The sequence below is a fragment of the Balaenoptera acutorostrata genome, chromosome 6, assembly GCF_949987535.1.
Source record: "Balaenoptera acutorostrata chromosome 6, mBalAcu1.1, whole genome shotgun sequence".
Taxonomy (NCBI): domain Eukaryota; kingdom Metazoa; phylum Chordata; class Mammalia; order Artiodactyla; family Balaenopteridae; genus Balaenoptera; species Balaenoptera acutorostrata.
In genome coordinates this window covers 10,754,052-10,768,248 of record NC_080069.1, presented here as the reverse complement: position 1 = coordinate 10,768,248, position 14,197 = coordinate 10,754,052, and the positions used below count along the sequence as shown (strand labels likewise).

Below are 14,197 nucleotides of genomic sequence, written 5' to 3'. Positions count from 1 at the left end.
CTGACCCTGCGGACGAGGGTCGGGCGGGGACCGAAGCCAGAAGGGAGGCCACGGGAGCACACGGTCTCACCTGGTGCTGCTCTGGGCCCGGGGTGAAGAAGTGACAATCAGGTGAGATTTCATGGCGGGTGGAGGCTGCTGGGGCTCGCTGAAGCTGAGCGACCGGCTCCGGACCTGGGCACGGCGGGGGGTGGGGGGAAAGGGCCGTGAGCACGAGGGCGGATGTGCAAGGTGAGACGACCATCCCAAGGCACAGCCGGCCACACCCGCCTTGTGCCAGGAGGCCTTCTCTGGAAGGACGTTCTGGGCAGAGGTGAGCAGGGACCAGCCAGGGAGGGGAGGCGGAGAGGGCGGAGCCGGCCTGGAAAGCCACACTCCTGCTGGGAGTAGGGAGCACGGGCCGGGGGAGCCCGTTGGCCTGGCCACCTTGCGGACTGCTCCCTGCAGATGTGGGTGCAGCCACCACGTGTGGGGCAAAAGCAGGGACGGCCCTGCCGCAACGGCACCTCCCAGGCACGTGGGTTTTACAACGTGTGATGCCTTCCTGCAGGAGATGTTTCGGACTGGAACCCACCAAGCGTGGTTCAAAAGGACTTCCGATGTAGTTTAGTTCAGAGGCGAGCCACCTAAGGCGCTGGTCCCCAGTGGCCTGGGGACCTCTGATCCACCCGCACAGCCCACCCACAAGCTCCTCTCTCCTTTCCCACCCGCCCTCTTCCTCTCCAGCTTTCCCGCCTTCTCTCCCTTCTCCTCTCAGCATTAAAACCTTACCAAGCACGCACAGATGCTCACGGCTAAATAGGGCACGGACCCCGCCTGGCCCCGTGATCTTCTTGGCAATCAACTTGCTTGATCTGCGTGCTCCTCTGCAGGTGCGCCCCTCCCACCTTCTACAGGAGCCTGTGACCCGCTGGGGGTGGTGGGGGTGGGGGGGCGAGCTGGGGGGTGAGGGCACACAGACCTTCGAGAAGCTGGGGTACAGGAGGCGTGCGCGGGGAGGCGGCCTCCAGCACCGGGTCCCTGGAAGTGCTGACGGGCTCAGAGCTGGGCACACTCACCGGAGAGAGGGAGGAGGCTGTAGAGGGGGCAGCGGCCCAGCTAATACTGGTGTAGATGTGCGGTGAGACGGGGATCTGGAAGGACGGCAGGGCCTGCTGGAGATCAGAGAGCGTCAGCCTGGGCCGCAGCTCAGGAAGCCTTCGGGGCCCAGCCCTCCCCCCGTGACCTCACGGTCTGCAGCAGCAGGTGCACCTCGGACCAGGAAATTCTGGGACACCCCGAAATGCTCTTCCAAAGAGAAACAGGAGAGTACCGACTCCGTGGAGTCGCCTGAGTCTCAGGCTCCAATCTTTTTTTGGAGCCCTCCTCTCGGAGCTGGTGCACATGCCAGCCTCATGACTTAATCATCTCCGCAGATTAATTTCTTGGCTGGATCACCCACCAAGCACATGCTCGAGGCAGTTTCCCCCAAGAAGTCCAAAAGCCTTCCGAGTGGGAGCTTCTGGGTCTGCGCTAAGGGTCTGGCGTCCCCAGGCAACCGCGTGGAAGCGGCACGTCCAGGTTGAGGGTTGTTTGTAAAAACACCAGCCGCCCTCTCCAGGCCCCATCTCACAGAGTTGGCCGGCTGCCCGAAGGGCCACCTGAGGTTGGCCCAACATGAAATAGCTAAGCAGCCACTCATTCTAATGAGCAGGAGAGATGCCTCAATCTGTAAAGGCTTCCTGATGGGAAACACTGCTTTTTAATTACAAACTTGCAGATCAGCCTAGAGTCGGATAAAACCAAGCTGTAGGCATACAAGGATTTTAAGAAAAACCGACACGTGGCAAGCAGGGTGTTCAGTACCTGCGACGTGCAGTAAAGACCATCCTAATGCCACTCCCTCCATGACAGCTTTACCAACCCCACAGGCATAGTAGCTTGGTCTTTCCTGTCCCCACAACAATTTCTTATGCCTCCAGTAAGATACTTTGATTACTTATTATAATTAACCATAGTTACCAATTCATTTCTCTCTCCAGCTAAAGCACACACTTCACAAGGTCAGGAACTATGTCTTATTCTATCCGTAAAGCTTAGCCCGAGGCTTAGTAGGTATTCAAAAAACTCAGTGCCAGGTTATTTCTTAACACAATTCTAGGAACTGGGGATTTGCTTTGGGAAACCCAACTACACTATTCTATCCCCTTTTATAGCCAGCGATGTACCAATTCCCCAGCCCAAATCCATCAGCCTGGTTACCCAGGGATTCATCCAGATTTCTCATAACCGCTCATGACGGCCACTGAGGTAGAACTCTGGAATCCCCATATTTATCGAGCGTGAAGTCATTTTTCTTTTCTTCTTTGTATAAATCAGAGATTAGTGATGCAGCCAAAGGACTCGGCCTTCAGCCGGGGTGGCCAGCGGCCCGTGATCAGGCTGCCCAGTGACAGTCGGACGCTGAATGTCCTCACGGCCACCAGACTGAGCTCCCAGCAGGTCCCCACCCTGTACCTGGTATGCATGGTCGGCCTGAATATGCCAGAAGGAGCCAGGAGCTGACTTGCTGAGAGCACCAGAGGGCAGGTAGGACTCCAGGCCAGGGTGATCTGGGCCTGAGGACTGGGCTTTGGGAGGAGGCGGAGGGAGAATGGCAAGGGGCGGGCTGGTCAGGCTGGGGCTGGGAGCCGGGTCGGCGGCGGGGCCGCCAGCGGCAGCAGCTTCCTCCTTCGTCTGCACCTCTGTGTAGTAGAAATCCTCCTCCCGCTTGAACTGGCCGGAGTCCACGCTGTCCCTGCGCGGGAGGGAGACGCACTGATGACCAGGGACACGCTGCCTCGGTCCAAACACAGGCGAGAGTGAGGCGCGAGGGGAGCACTTGCCCAGGGCCACCTGGCAAGTCTGGGAAGAAGGCCAGCAGGACACCCGGGAGCCCTGCTCCTGACGTGGGCTCGCAGGGGATTCCATGCTGGCCCGTCAACGGGAACTGTTTTCCCCATCACTGAAGGCTTCTCCTCCCGCAAGACCTGACTCTGATCTCCGCCCCGGGTCCTCTCCAGGCCCCACCCACTCGCAGTTGCTCTCCTTCAGGGAAAGGGCTCTGAGTCAGTTTCCTTGGCCGTAAGCTGCCCCGGCTCCAGGGAGTCAGTGCAAAGAGAGCCCTGGCTTCCCGAGGGGAAGCTACAAGCTCTCACCAATCGCCCTCTATCTGTCCAGAACTGAAACACCTTCCTTCCTATGGTGAGGTGAGAAGACACAACAGCCAAGGTGGAGAGAGCTCCCTTCCCATCAACAGCATCAACATCCACTACTGCAGGAGGGGCCTCCTTCCCGGCAAAGATCTCTTTCCAAGGGGCTGTTTTGCAGGGCACAAGGCCGGGGACAGGTGGCGTCCTCAGCCGGCCAGTTTCTCAGAGGCATTCGGGACTGCGGGTCTCGGGGAATCGGCAGGTGGAGGAAGCCTGAACGGCACCCTCGGCAGAGGGGCCCTGGGCTCGTACCTACCCCAGGTGGAGGGCTTTGACGTGGCGCTTGATGCCCACGATGGAGCGCAGGACTTTGCCACAGTTGGGCCACAGGCACTTGTACATCACCTTCACCGAGTTCTGGGGGAAAGGAAGACGTGGTAAGGGGGACGTGTCCTCCCCTTCAGCCCCCTCCCAGCCTCACCCAGTGGGGGCTTTAGCTGCCTTCGAACAGGACCCAGCAGAAGGCCGAGGAAAGGGTTTCCCAGGGACCAAAGACACTGACAAGCAGGGGCACAGAGCCTGGACTCGGCAGCTGGTCCCGGGGGCCGGCATCGGCGCCTGGGGTGGGGAGGGTTGGCGGGGAGGAAGGAAGGCCTGCCGGAGGCCTCTGCAGGAGAGCAGGAACGAAGGCAGGGTTGGGGCAGAGGTGAGAAGGCCAAGGACGTGGCATTGGAGAGGAGGTGCAGGCTCCTGGGAATGCCAGGAGGGAAGAGAAGCAGCAAAGAAAAGCTGAAACGGGATGGAGCCTGAGAAGGCCCAGGACCCGGGGCCCGTCCACGGCTGAGCTCCCCACTCACGCCACGTACCTTTCTTTTGCGGGGAGCTGGTTCATCCAACAGGAAAGCGTCCGGGTCGGTCTCGAATCCATTATCAGTCTGGGGAGAGCCAAAGGCGTCCCCCAAATACTTGGGGCTGGCCTGGGGGTGGGGGGGCGAGGGGGTGGAGACGCCACTGCTCCCGCTCCAGTGCCCGCTGGTGGTGCTGCTGCCGCTGTCCGACACGTCGCCGCTCTCCTTCCACGGGTCACAGGCCGCGCGGGAAGCTGGGCAGAGACAAGACAGGATGCTCAGGGGCCTGTCCCTGGGTCCACTCCGGATTCCGCACGGACAGCCCAGGGCAGAGGCCAGGAAACTCTAGTCTGGAGTCTGGGTTCTCGCATCTAATTCCTGGCTCTGGCTTGCCTGGCTTTGCCACTCCAAGGGGGAAAAACAAAAAGACAAAAAAATGTCGCTCCGCCCCCAACGAGCCCCTCCCCTTTCTGAGCTTCAGTAAAAATGAGGAGTGGGTCCATTCATCACAGCGCTGTCTGTCTGTGGGTGGCCCTGCTCCACTGTAGTGGACACTTCCTGGCAACAGCCACGCTGATAATCTGACCGCCAGACACACGCTGCAACTGCATTTTGTGTGCAGGTGTCCCCCACTTTTCGAAAGTTTGCTTTACACCATTTCCGTTTGATGAAAGACCCACAGTCGGCCCTCCGAATCTGCAGTTTCCGCATCCAAGAATTCAACCAACCGTGGATTGAAAATATTTGGGAAGAAAAAATTCCAGAAAGTTCCCCAAAGCAAAACTTGAATTTGCCACACACCAATTAAACATTTAAACAGCAACATTTAAAAGGCATTTACATTGTATTTACAACTATTTACATTGTACGCAGCATTTACATTGTTTTAGGTATTAAACGTAATCTAGAGGTGATTTAAACTATACAGGAGGATATGCGTAGGTTACATGCAAGTACTACGCCACTTGATACAAGGGACTTGAGCATCTATGGATTTTGGTATCCGCACGGGTCCTGGACCAATCCCCCACAAATACCAAGTGACAACCATACATTAGTATCTGTTCTCATTAACTAAAAGAAATCTAAGGAGGGTTTTCACTTTATGAAAAGAGGTGAAAATAGCGTTCGATGTTGGTTTTGCAGCGAGCTGTGACAGAGGCAGTGCGCGCCCCAAGCAGTAGGAGTGGCCCCACTGAGCTCCTTTCTGGGAACCACACTCAGCGCCTCAGCACCTAGCCACCACAGCTTTGAACTGCGTCTGTGAGCATCCGTGCTTTGTCTCGATTTATTCTGTGCATCTGTTAGCAAGATGTGTCCTAAGGTAATTGCTCCGCTTTATACCACTTCAGCTTTCATCGAAACGTTCTACTTTCAGATAGCAGGGGAAACCTGTATTATTAATGGAAAGATAACCTAATTAAAATGTACTTGTCACTTTAAAGGCAGGGGGAGAGCGGGGAGAGGGGAGGGGCAAAGCCTCTCCTGCCTCCCTCCCAAGCACAGACAAGCGGGCTGGGTACCACTTGGGAAGCTTTCCCTGCAGCAAAGTAGGAATGGAGAGGCCAGGTTAAGGGCTTGTTAACCAGGCTTTCTTGAAAAATGCCTGTTTGATCATTTAAACCCAGGCAAGTACATCAAAACCGGCGTGTGAAAAGAAACCAGCCAGCCAGCTCTCGCAGCTGTCAGGAGGTGTAGCCTTTACCAGAGCTAGCTGTGGCCCAGGTGGCTCCTCTTTTATCCACAGGCAACACGCTTAGAGAAGGAAACACGAGCTCCGAGAGCAGTTCAGACTCATCACAAGATGACAGGAGGCCCACACAGCCGACGTGGCCTAAACCCGCTGCCCTGCTCCCAGCAATGCGTCTGAACAGGAAGGTCACAGGTGAGACATGTCAAATTTTCAGTTTTTAAGCTGCCTTTCTTCGGGCTGCTTTAGGCCCGACCCAGATTCTTCCATGCCGACACCATAAATCCATATTAATTTTTACTATAGGAGAATCTGAAATTTTGACATGTGGAAATAGCAAGAAAAGGGGGGAACACTGTGACACACGCAGGTATGGTGGCCTTGTCCCCAAAAGCCCCAACTCCCAACATGGGCAGCATTCCACAGAGCCTCCTTACCCTGGATTCCGAGACGGTCTACCACATCCCCTGTGGCAGGATAAACATCCCACTGCTCTTCTCTCATCCTGCTCCATATTCCAAACCGCTTCTAGGCTAATCTAGACACCCAGCATTTCGTGTTTCCAATGCAGGCGCTCCTTAATTAAGTCTCACACGCTAGGAAAAGCCCACCCAAACAGAAGGGGACAGATGAACTCTGCCCTTCCTAAGTGTCACTGTCAAGTCTCAAAGCAATGACTTCCTGGAAACCAAAGAGTTTACGACATCTACACATGGGGCTAAAAATAGGGTAGCCCTTCAGGAAAGATCTCAGGAGCTGCCAGCAGGTCAACAGTTCGCACACGTCCACTCAAGAAACCTATCAGGGAGAGAAGGGCAAGGGAGCGGAAGTGCTACATCTAGCATCAGGACAGGAGAAGAGAGCAGGTCAAACGGCAGGCCCGCCCTACAATACAGCAGCCTTCCACCGAGGAACCATTCAAGTGGCTCAACAATGACACTGGCAAATTGGCACACAAGGAAAAATACGAAACAAAGCAAAAAGTGAATCTCATAAATTAACCTATACCTTGTAAGAGGAACATAAATCACTCTACCTTAGGTCGTAAGATTTTCTAGGGCAGGGTCAACAGAGCATGAAAGCAAAGTGCTCCCCCTGCAAACGTGTGGTGAACGTCTAAGAAATCCCTGTGACTCCCTCTGCTCTCTACATGCCCACGCAGAGCCATCCTAACAGTACGGAGACCAGAGGGAATGGGTGGATTCTGCACAAAGAGTATCCACGATTAGAGCAAGGTTCTGGTTGTTGTACAGACCTCACCTTGCAGAATACATCAACGTAATTAGCTGCCAAGGGGGCCTTATTTCTCCACTGACTTCAGCGTAAGATCAGAAATATATTGGAACTTCCCTGGTGGTCCAGTGGTTCAGACTCCACAGTCCCAATGCAGGGGGCCCGCGTTCGATCCCTGGTCAGGGAACTAGATCCCACATGCCACAACTAAAGATCCTGCGAGCAGCAACTAAGACCCGGGGCAGCCAAATCAATCAATCAATCCACAAATTTTTTTTTTTTTTTAAAGATACTGTAATGGGAAAAAAAGTCTTTAATAGACAATGAAAAATGTTTATCAATGGGGACTTAAGATGTCATGGCATATTATCAGTTAAGATACATATATACTGGTGTTGGGATGTGTGTGTGAACATATGTAGATGGATTATACATACACACACACACACACACACACACACACACACACACACACACACACACACACACCCTAATGGGAATTGCAATCAACGATTTTCTTTCCCTTTATGACACTTTCCTGGATCTTCTTCCTGTTGACCAACCTCCTGCATCTCCTAAACTCGTAGAGTTTCCTAAGAACTTAAAATTGACTCCTTTCCTCCCTGCGTTGCCTGTGTGGCCCCCAGGTGCTCACAGAGCAGGTGTGCGATGCTTTGCCTCACAACTGGTACCGTCAGACTGCAATAGCTTCCTCTAGCAGCCTAGCCATTGACGACAGGCCTTGGGTGAAACAAGTAAGTCTGCCTTATCACCCCCTTAAATTGATTTTCTATGTAGGGAGATTACTTATGAGGGATGCTTATAAAGGCCACTTTCCTCCTGGTATGTGTTCAGAGCTGACTCCGTATTTTCCTATAAGCTTTTAAGGAGCTTGCAATTCAGTTAGATCTCACCAATGAAAAAGTTATTCCCTGGGAGTAAGTTAGGCCAGCCTGATGACAAGTTTCCAAAAAAACCCATTCAGGTTCACTACCAGTCTTATCAAGCTACTAATATCCAGCAACCCTCCTTCCTCCCATATTACTCGTGATGTATTTTGGGGGTTGTGCTAGAATTTTCTTTTAATTTATAAATTTGCTGTGAAGTCTTACTATCGATTTGTATTACTCAATTAGATTTATTTTAGACTTCAGCTCATTTGTTCCACATTAATTTACAAGGCTGAATCAGGCACTTGTAACGGGGGAGTGAATCGGCTGAGGCCACTAGGGGACCATTTGGTAAGTTTCTACCTTTAGAACTCAATGTTCCTCCACTGGCCATGTTCAGCCCCACAAGTGCCTCGCTCGCTTACTCCCATTGAAGAACTTACTCAAGTGGCCAGTGTGGCTCAGTCCCGTGCTCAATCATCTTCACAATGCACCAGGAAGCTTCTCCCCAGAGGAGGAAACTGAGGAAAAAGAATGGAAGCGGCTAACTCCGTGTCACTCAGCCACTCTGGGATGCCAGGGAGAAGAGACTCCAGAAACCCTGCTGCCAAGCCAGCAACGTAGGCAATTAGCTGCCCAAAGCAGAAGAGGTCGGACGTGGGCCTCTGCCACACCCAGAACCCACCCGGGCCCCATTCCTCACCAGAGAAGTTGGTCTCGACCCCAGGAGGACTCTGCACCACAGGGCTGCAGGACAGGGACGTCAGCACCATGGCTGCCATCATCTCGTCCATTTCCACTGCATCCGACTTCCTGGATTCAGACAGGTGAGAGCCAAAGGTTACTTCCCGACACAGCTGGTCATGTGAGCATCTTACATTCCTAGACTGTCCCCTCCACGCCTTGACTCCAATCAGTCAGTGTGTGCTCAAGTAATATCGTTAAATAAAGCATGCAGACCTCTCCTCATTCTTCATGAAAAATACTCAATTCTGAGCTACACTGATAATATCAGTCAATGCCCACAGAAGCAGGCTGGTCCCCATCCCACTGCTGACACCAGGAGGCAGTTCCACTCTCCCTTGAATTCCCTTCCTAACTCTTAAGTCTGCAGCTTAAAATCAAGAATTTTATTTGGGGGAAAGGAAAATGAGTCCAAGCAATGAAATAAAGCATGGGCATAAAAGACGGCCAGCTAGAATTCAAAATCACCAAAATTACCTTCCTTTCCTCGTTTTATATTTAAATTTAAGAGGGAGCAATTACACTAACCAATTCCTTCCCCTCCCCCCAAGATTAATGATGAGGTATTGTGATAGCTTCTGAATGTGAACAGAACCTGGTACATAAGCCAATGAGCAAAAAACCCAGAAATACTAAAATAAATCTTCCAGTGTAAATCTCAATGCTTTATACAGCAGAGTTCTATAAAATTTTACACATAATTTTTTTAATCCATATAAAGTTACATTATTTGGAAATAAAATTAAAGCTATCTATAAGTTAATGCTAAAGTATGAAAAGTCAGTCTGAAATAAATTTCTAGGTGGCTCCTCTATTTCAAAGGACTGTATTATACAATTCATTCTTTACAATTCAGATCCACTAAAATATACGACTGGGCTTGAAGCAGCTAAACAAAAACTAGTAATATATTAAATGTGTCAGCATCCCCCTTTTTATATGATTATTTGTATTTTTATTTCCACAGAATAGAAAGACAAATTCTTTGCCAGTATTCCATTGAATTGACAATCACAAATGTTGTTGCTCTGGTCTGGTCTCAAGACACGGGGTGTACTGTCAGTAACAGTAATACTCACAGACAAACACAGATGGGGCGGGGGCCAGGGCTCAACTGCTTACACATCCTGTATACGAGAATCTCATTGGCAGGGGCTTCCCTGGTGGCGCAGTGGTTAAGAATCCACCTGCCAATGCAGGGGACACCGGTTCGAGCCCTGGTCCGGGAAGATCCCACATGCCGCGGAGCAACTAAGCCCGTGCGCCACAACTACTGAGCCTGAGCTCTAGAGCCCGCGAGCCACAACTACTGAGCCTGTGTGTCACAACTACTGAAGCCCACATGCCTAGAGCCCGTGCTCCACAACAAGAGAAGCCACTGCAATAAGAAGCCCGCACACCGCAACAGAGTAGCGCCTGCTCGCTGCAACTAGAGAAAGCCCGCATGCAGCAACAAAGACCCAACACAGCGAAAAATAATAAATAAAAATAAGTAAATTTATTTAAAAAAAAAAATCTCATTGGCAGATTTTCTTTTTTAATCTTAAAATATCAATGTGCATAAAGTATATAACATAGAAATTAGAATATACATATTCTCAGGGAAAAAAATCATGTCATAAAATTCTAAAGCAGGGACTTCCCTGGGGGGTCCAGTGGTTAAGACTGCGCTTCCACTGCAGGGGGCGCGGGTTCAATCCCTTGTCGGGAGCTAAGATCCTGCATACTGTGCGGTGTGGCCAGAAAAGTAAAAATAATTTTTTAAAAAAATTCTAAAGCAAAGTAAGCATTCTTCATTCAACGTCAATAGTTTTAAATATCTAGCCAGGGGTCTGCAATCTCTAGACTGAGCCTTCCGCCTGTTTTAGCCTGGCTCACAAGCTAAGAATGGCTTAACAATTTTTAAATGGTTTTAAAAATCGAAAGAAGAATATTCCTTCTTGACATGACACATGGAAATGACATGAAATTGAAATCTGAGTGTCCGTAAGTAAGGTTTTATTGGGGCACAACACGCCCGCCTGTTTACATACTATCTGTGGCTGATTTCACGTGACCACAGCCAAGCAGAGCAGCTGTGACAGAGATCATTTGGCCCACAAAGCCTACGTTATTTACTCTCTGGCCCATTCTGAACACGTTTGCTGACTCCTGATCTAAGCCATTTTTTCTCTCTCATCATGAAAAACTAAGACCTAATTTTAGTTTGAGCATGAAACGGGAAAAAAATAGCCCTTAGCCAGACAAAGCTATATCACCCATAATAGAGTTACAGGGAAGAAAAGATGCCCTTCTGGGTCTTTTCAAAAGGATGCCCTCTCACTGTATCCCATTTGTCCGATATCTTGACAACTAGACACCTGGTAGTTCCACATTCCTTCCCCAACACAAGGCATCCCAAAACCCCAAACCTCACCACCCATGTGTCTTTCAGAGCCCAGGTTCTGTCACACAAACCTCTTTGGGACATCAATGTTCCTGGAGACAGGCCTGTAGGCTGGCGCCTGGGTTCCCTGCTCGGGAGGTGGTGCCTGGGGGATGGGGCTCTGTAGCTCGGCCGGCCACACCTCCTCCGCTTTGCAGCAGATTTGTAACTTCTGGTCCAACAGCCAGACAGTCACCTTATCCTCTGCCCAACTATGCCGCTCCACCAGTCCTGTACACTCTTGACCCCCGTACCACACACAAACCTGGGGAGAGAAAAACAGCAAACAGTGGTCAGCACTTGGGAGTTCTCACTCCATATGTCCCAAGTTCTGGGAGCCAGGAGCCGTATGCCACAAACTGCATGCTCTGACTCATCTTTAATTCTCGCAGATGCTCCCAGGTACCTGATTCCCACCTGAACACCCATACTAGCCACAGTGGATTGGTTCTTCCCAAAACAAATCCTTATAAATTCTCTAGATGGAGAGAGCAAATGTGTCAGTTTCTGGGATTTTTTTTTTTAACTTGGGAGTCTATATGCAATTAAAGTTGTTATCATCTTAAAATAGACTGTTATAACTATAGCGACGTTTTCTGTAAGCCTCATGGTAACCACAAAGAAAAAACCTCTAGGAGATACACAAAAGATAAATAAACGCACAGGACTCCAAAAAAAAAAAAAAAATCAACAAATCACCAAAAAAAAGACAGCAAGAGAAGAAGAAAGAAACAAAGGAATTACAAACCAGTCAGAAAACAGTTAACAAGACAGCAATACCAAGTCCTTACCTATTACTAATTACTTTAAATGTAAACGGATTAAATTCTCAAATCAAACGAATTTGGAATCTGTGTCCCTCCTCCTGATTTCTTGCCCTGACTAGCCTCTGAAGTCCTACATATCTGCTGGTCCCCAACTATTGCCTTGAATTGCTCACACCCTGCATTTTTCCCTTCAGAGAATCCTGAGTCTACCTGGGAGCAAGATGGTAGTGGTGAAGAAGTAGGCTGACTGCTTTCAAGGGTGCCTAGCAGTTGCCAGGTGGCCTCACCTCATGGGAAGAGATGTCTGGATGACACAAGCCTTGAAACAGAGGCAGAAAGCAGAGCCTCTATTATCAGCTCTTGAGACAGCAATGAAAGAGAAGCCCATGCATCTGGATCTAGTGACAATATCAGGCACAGGTGATGCCTGAGCCCTGCCACAGGGGAGGAAACACTGGAAAAGGGACTCCAAATGGCATTCTAACTAAACAAACGCCTTCATCTCTTGAAAACATCTAAAGGTAATTCAAAGATGCAATCTTATCTGTCTCCTGTTAAGTCTGAGATTCTTTCCCTTGTTTTTGTAAAGTTGCAAACTGAGACAGATTAAGAGAAACAGCTCTGGCCATGCTTTGAACTGAGGTTCTGAACAGGCCTGAGCCCAGAACTGTCGTGGAGGAACCCTGGGTCTGCTCATTCCCTTGGGAAGCCTGCTGCCCAAGGGCCCATATGGCTGCAGGGGAAAGGTCTATGCTAAAGCCAGTGCCCAGAGAGTTTCACTCAGGGCACCACTGGGCCGCCAGACGCAAGCCTGGGGAGATCGGACATTTGTCCACTCGGGGATCAACCTACCTTCTGCCCGGGCTGAAAGGCCACCTGCTGGAGGCCTGAGGTGCCTGGAGCCTTGAGGAGTTCCTTGGGCTGCTCCTGGCAGGACGTGTCCTTAGAGGCAAGGAAGGGCTGGGGAGCCGCCCCCTCAAGCAGCTCCACCTGAGGCTCCAAGGGTGGGGCAGCCCCGGGTGGCCCCAACACCCGGGCGCCCAGGAGGGACCTCTTGCCAAGGCGCCGGGACAGAACGCTGGCCATGCTGCTGCCTTTCCTGGGAGGCAAAGGGGACACAGAGTCCTTTATCCCATATCTGCAGGCATCAGGAAGCCGTACACACAGCCGGAACCCGTGAGCGTCCGGTAAAAAGGATGAAACACTTTAAAGTAACTTTTACAACTTTTTTCTTTTTACAAAAGCAATACCTGTTACTAGTAGGACATTTAGAATATACTGATAAGCACAAAGAAAAACAAATCCCTCAAGAAGCAGCCTCCCAGAGATACCCGTGTTTCCTATACAGCATTCCAAGCTTTCTTCTACACATAGATTTTTTTTTTAATAAATTTATTTATGTATTTATTTTTGGCTGCATTGGGTCTTCTTTGCTGTGCGTGGGCTTTCTCTAGTTGCGGCGAGCGGGGGCTACTCTTTGTTGCGGTGCACGGGCTTCTCACTGCGGTGGCTTCTCTTGTTGTGGAGCACGGGCTCTAGGCACGTGGGCTTCAGTAGTTGCGGCACGTGGGCTCAGTAGTTGTGGCTCGCGGGCTCTAGAGCACAGGCTCAGTAGTTGTGGCGCACGGGCTTAGTTGCTCTGCGGCATGTGGGATCTTCCCGGACCAGGGCTTGAACCCGTGTCCCCTGCCTTGGCAGGCGGATTCTTAACCCCTGCGCCACCAGGGAAGTCCCCTACACATGGATTTATATATTTCTATTTCTACAAAAATGGGATCATGGTTTGGTAAACTGAATTTACACTTACCCTGTGTGGGTTATACTGCATCACTAAATGTTATTCTACAATCTCACTTTTATAAGTCACACAGTGTTTTCTTAGGCGGATGCGTCACTGCCAATTTAACAAATTCCTTATTCTTCTTCCTGAGGGCTGTACCCAGGGTTGTGTTGCTGAAACTGCTCTGCCCGCAGGGAGCATCTCAGCACACACACCAATGTCCGCTTCCCGGGTCAGGATGCTATTACCACAGCACTAAGTCAGAGCGGGAGGGGGTCTGTCAGACACTCAGATTCTCAAGCTCAGCTGGCTTCAAAGTTGCCAACAGCCACAGAAGTGAGCCGTGCTAACTATCCTTGTTTTCCACTTGAGGGAACTCATGTGCGGAGCTTAAGCGACTTATTCCTGGCGGTACAGGGAGTTGGTGTCAGGGCCTGAACGAGATCTGGTCTCCTGACTCCAAACCCAGGTCTTCTCAGCGCCTCCCAGCTGCCTGCACCCTGCCCCCGACAGGCTCCGGGCTTAGGCCACTCGAGCATTCAGGGCCGATGGAAACGCAGGACCACAGCCCTGACGTGGACCAAGGAGAACCGTTCCAGGCCTCTGCACGGTCACCCCACGATGGACAGGAGCTGCTCTGGAAACCGCAC

General features: G+C 51.0%; 1 protein-coding gene across 6 annotated transcripts in view; it reads right to left on the bottom strand.

The window, feature by feature from the left end:
- Nucleotides 1-14,197, bottom strand: part of ZNF395 (zinc finger protein 395) — a 39,978-nt gene that overhangs the window by 3,593 nt on the left and 22,188 nt on the right. For 5 of the 6 annotated variants that reach the window (XM_057548735.1, XM_057548739.1, XM_057548737.1 and 2 more), the window contains exons 2-10: nucleotides 12,620-12,866; nucleotides 11,033-11,265; nucleotides 9,655-9,762; nucleotides 8,535-8,644; nucleotides 4,037-4,272; nucleotides 3,487-3,587; nucleotides 2,497-2,776; nucleotides 1,059-1,151; nucleotides 71-174 (exon numbers count right to left, since the gene is read on the bottom strand). In XM_057548735.1, the coding sequence (XP_057404718.1) occupies nucleotides 71-174; nucleotides 1,059-1,151; nucleotides 2,497-2,776; nucleotides 3,487-3,587; nucleotides 4,037-4,272; nucleotides 8,535-8,644; nucleotides 9,655-9,762; nucleotides 11,033-11,265; nucleotides 12,620-12,866 (1,512 nt within the window). The remainder of the gene's footprint in view (nucleotides 1-70; nucleotides 175-1,058; nucleotides 1,152-2,496; nucleotides 2,777-3,486; nucleotides 3,588-4,036; nucleotides 4,273-8,534; nucleotides 8,645-9,654; nucleotides 9,763-11,032; nucleotides 11,266-12,619; nucleotides 12,867-14,197) is intronic. The other variant, XM_007192721.2, reaches the window with a different exon arrangement.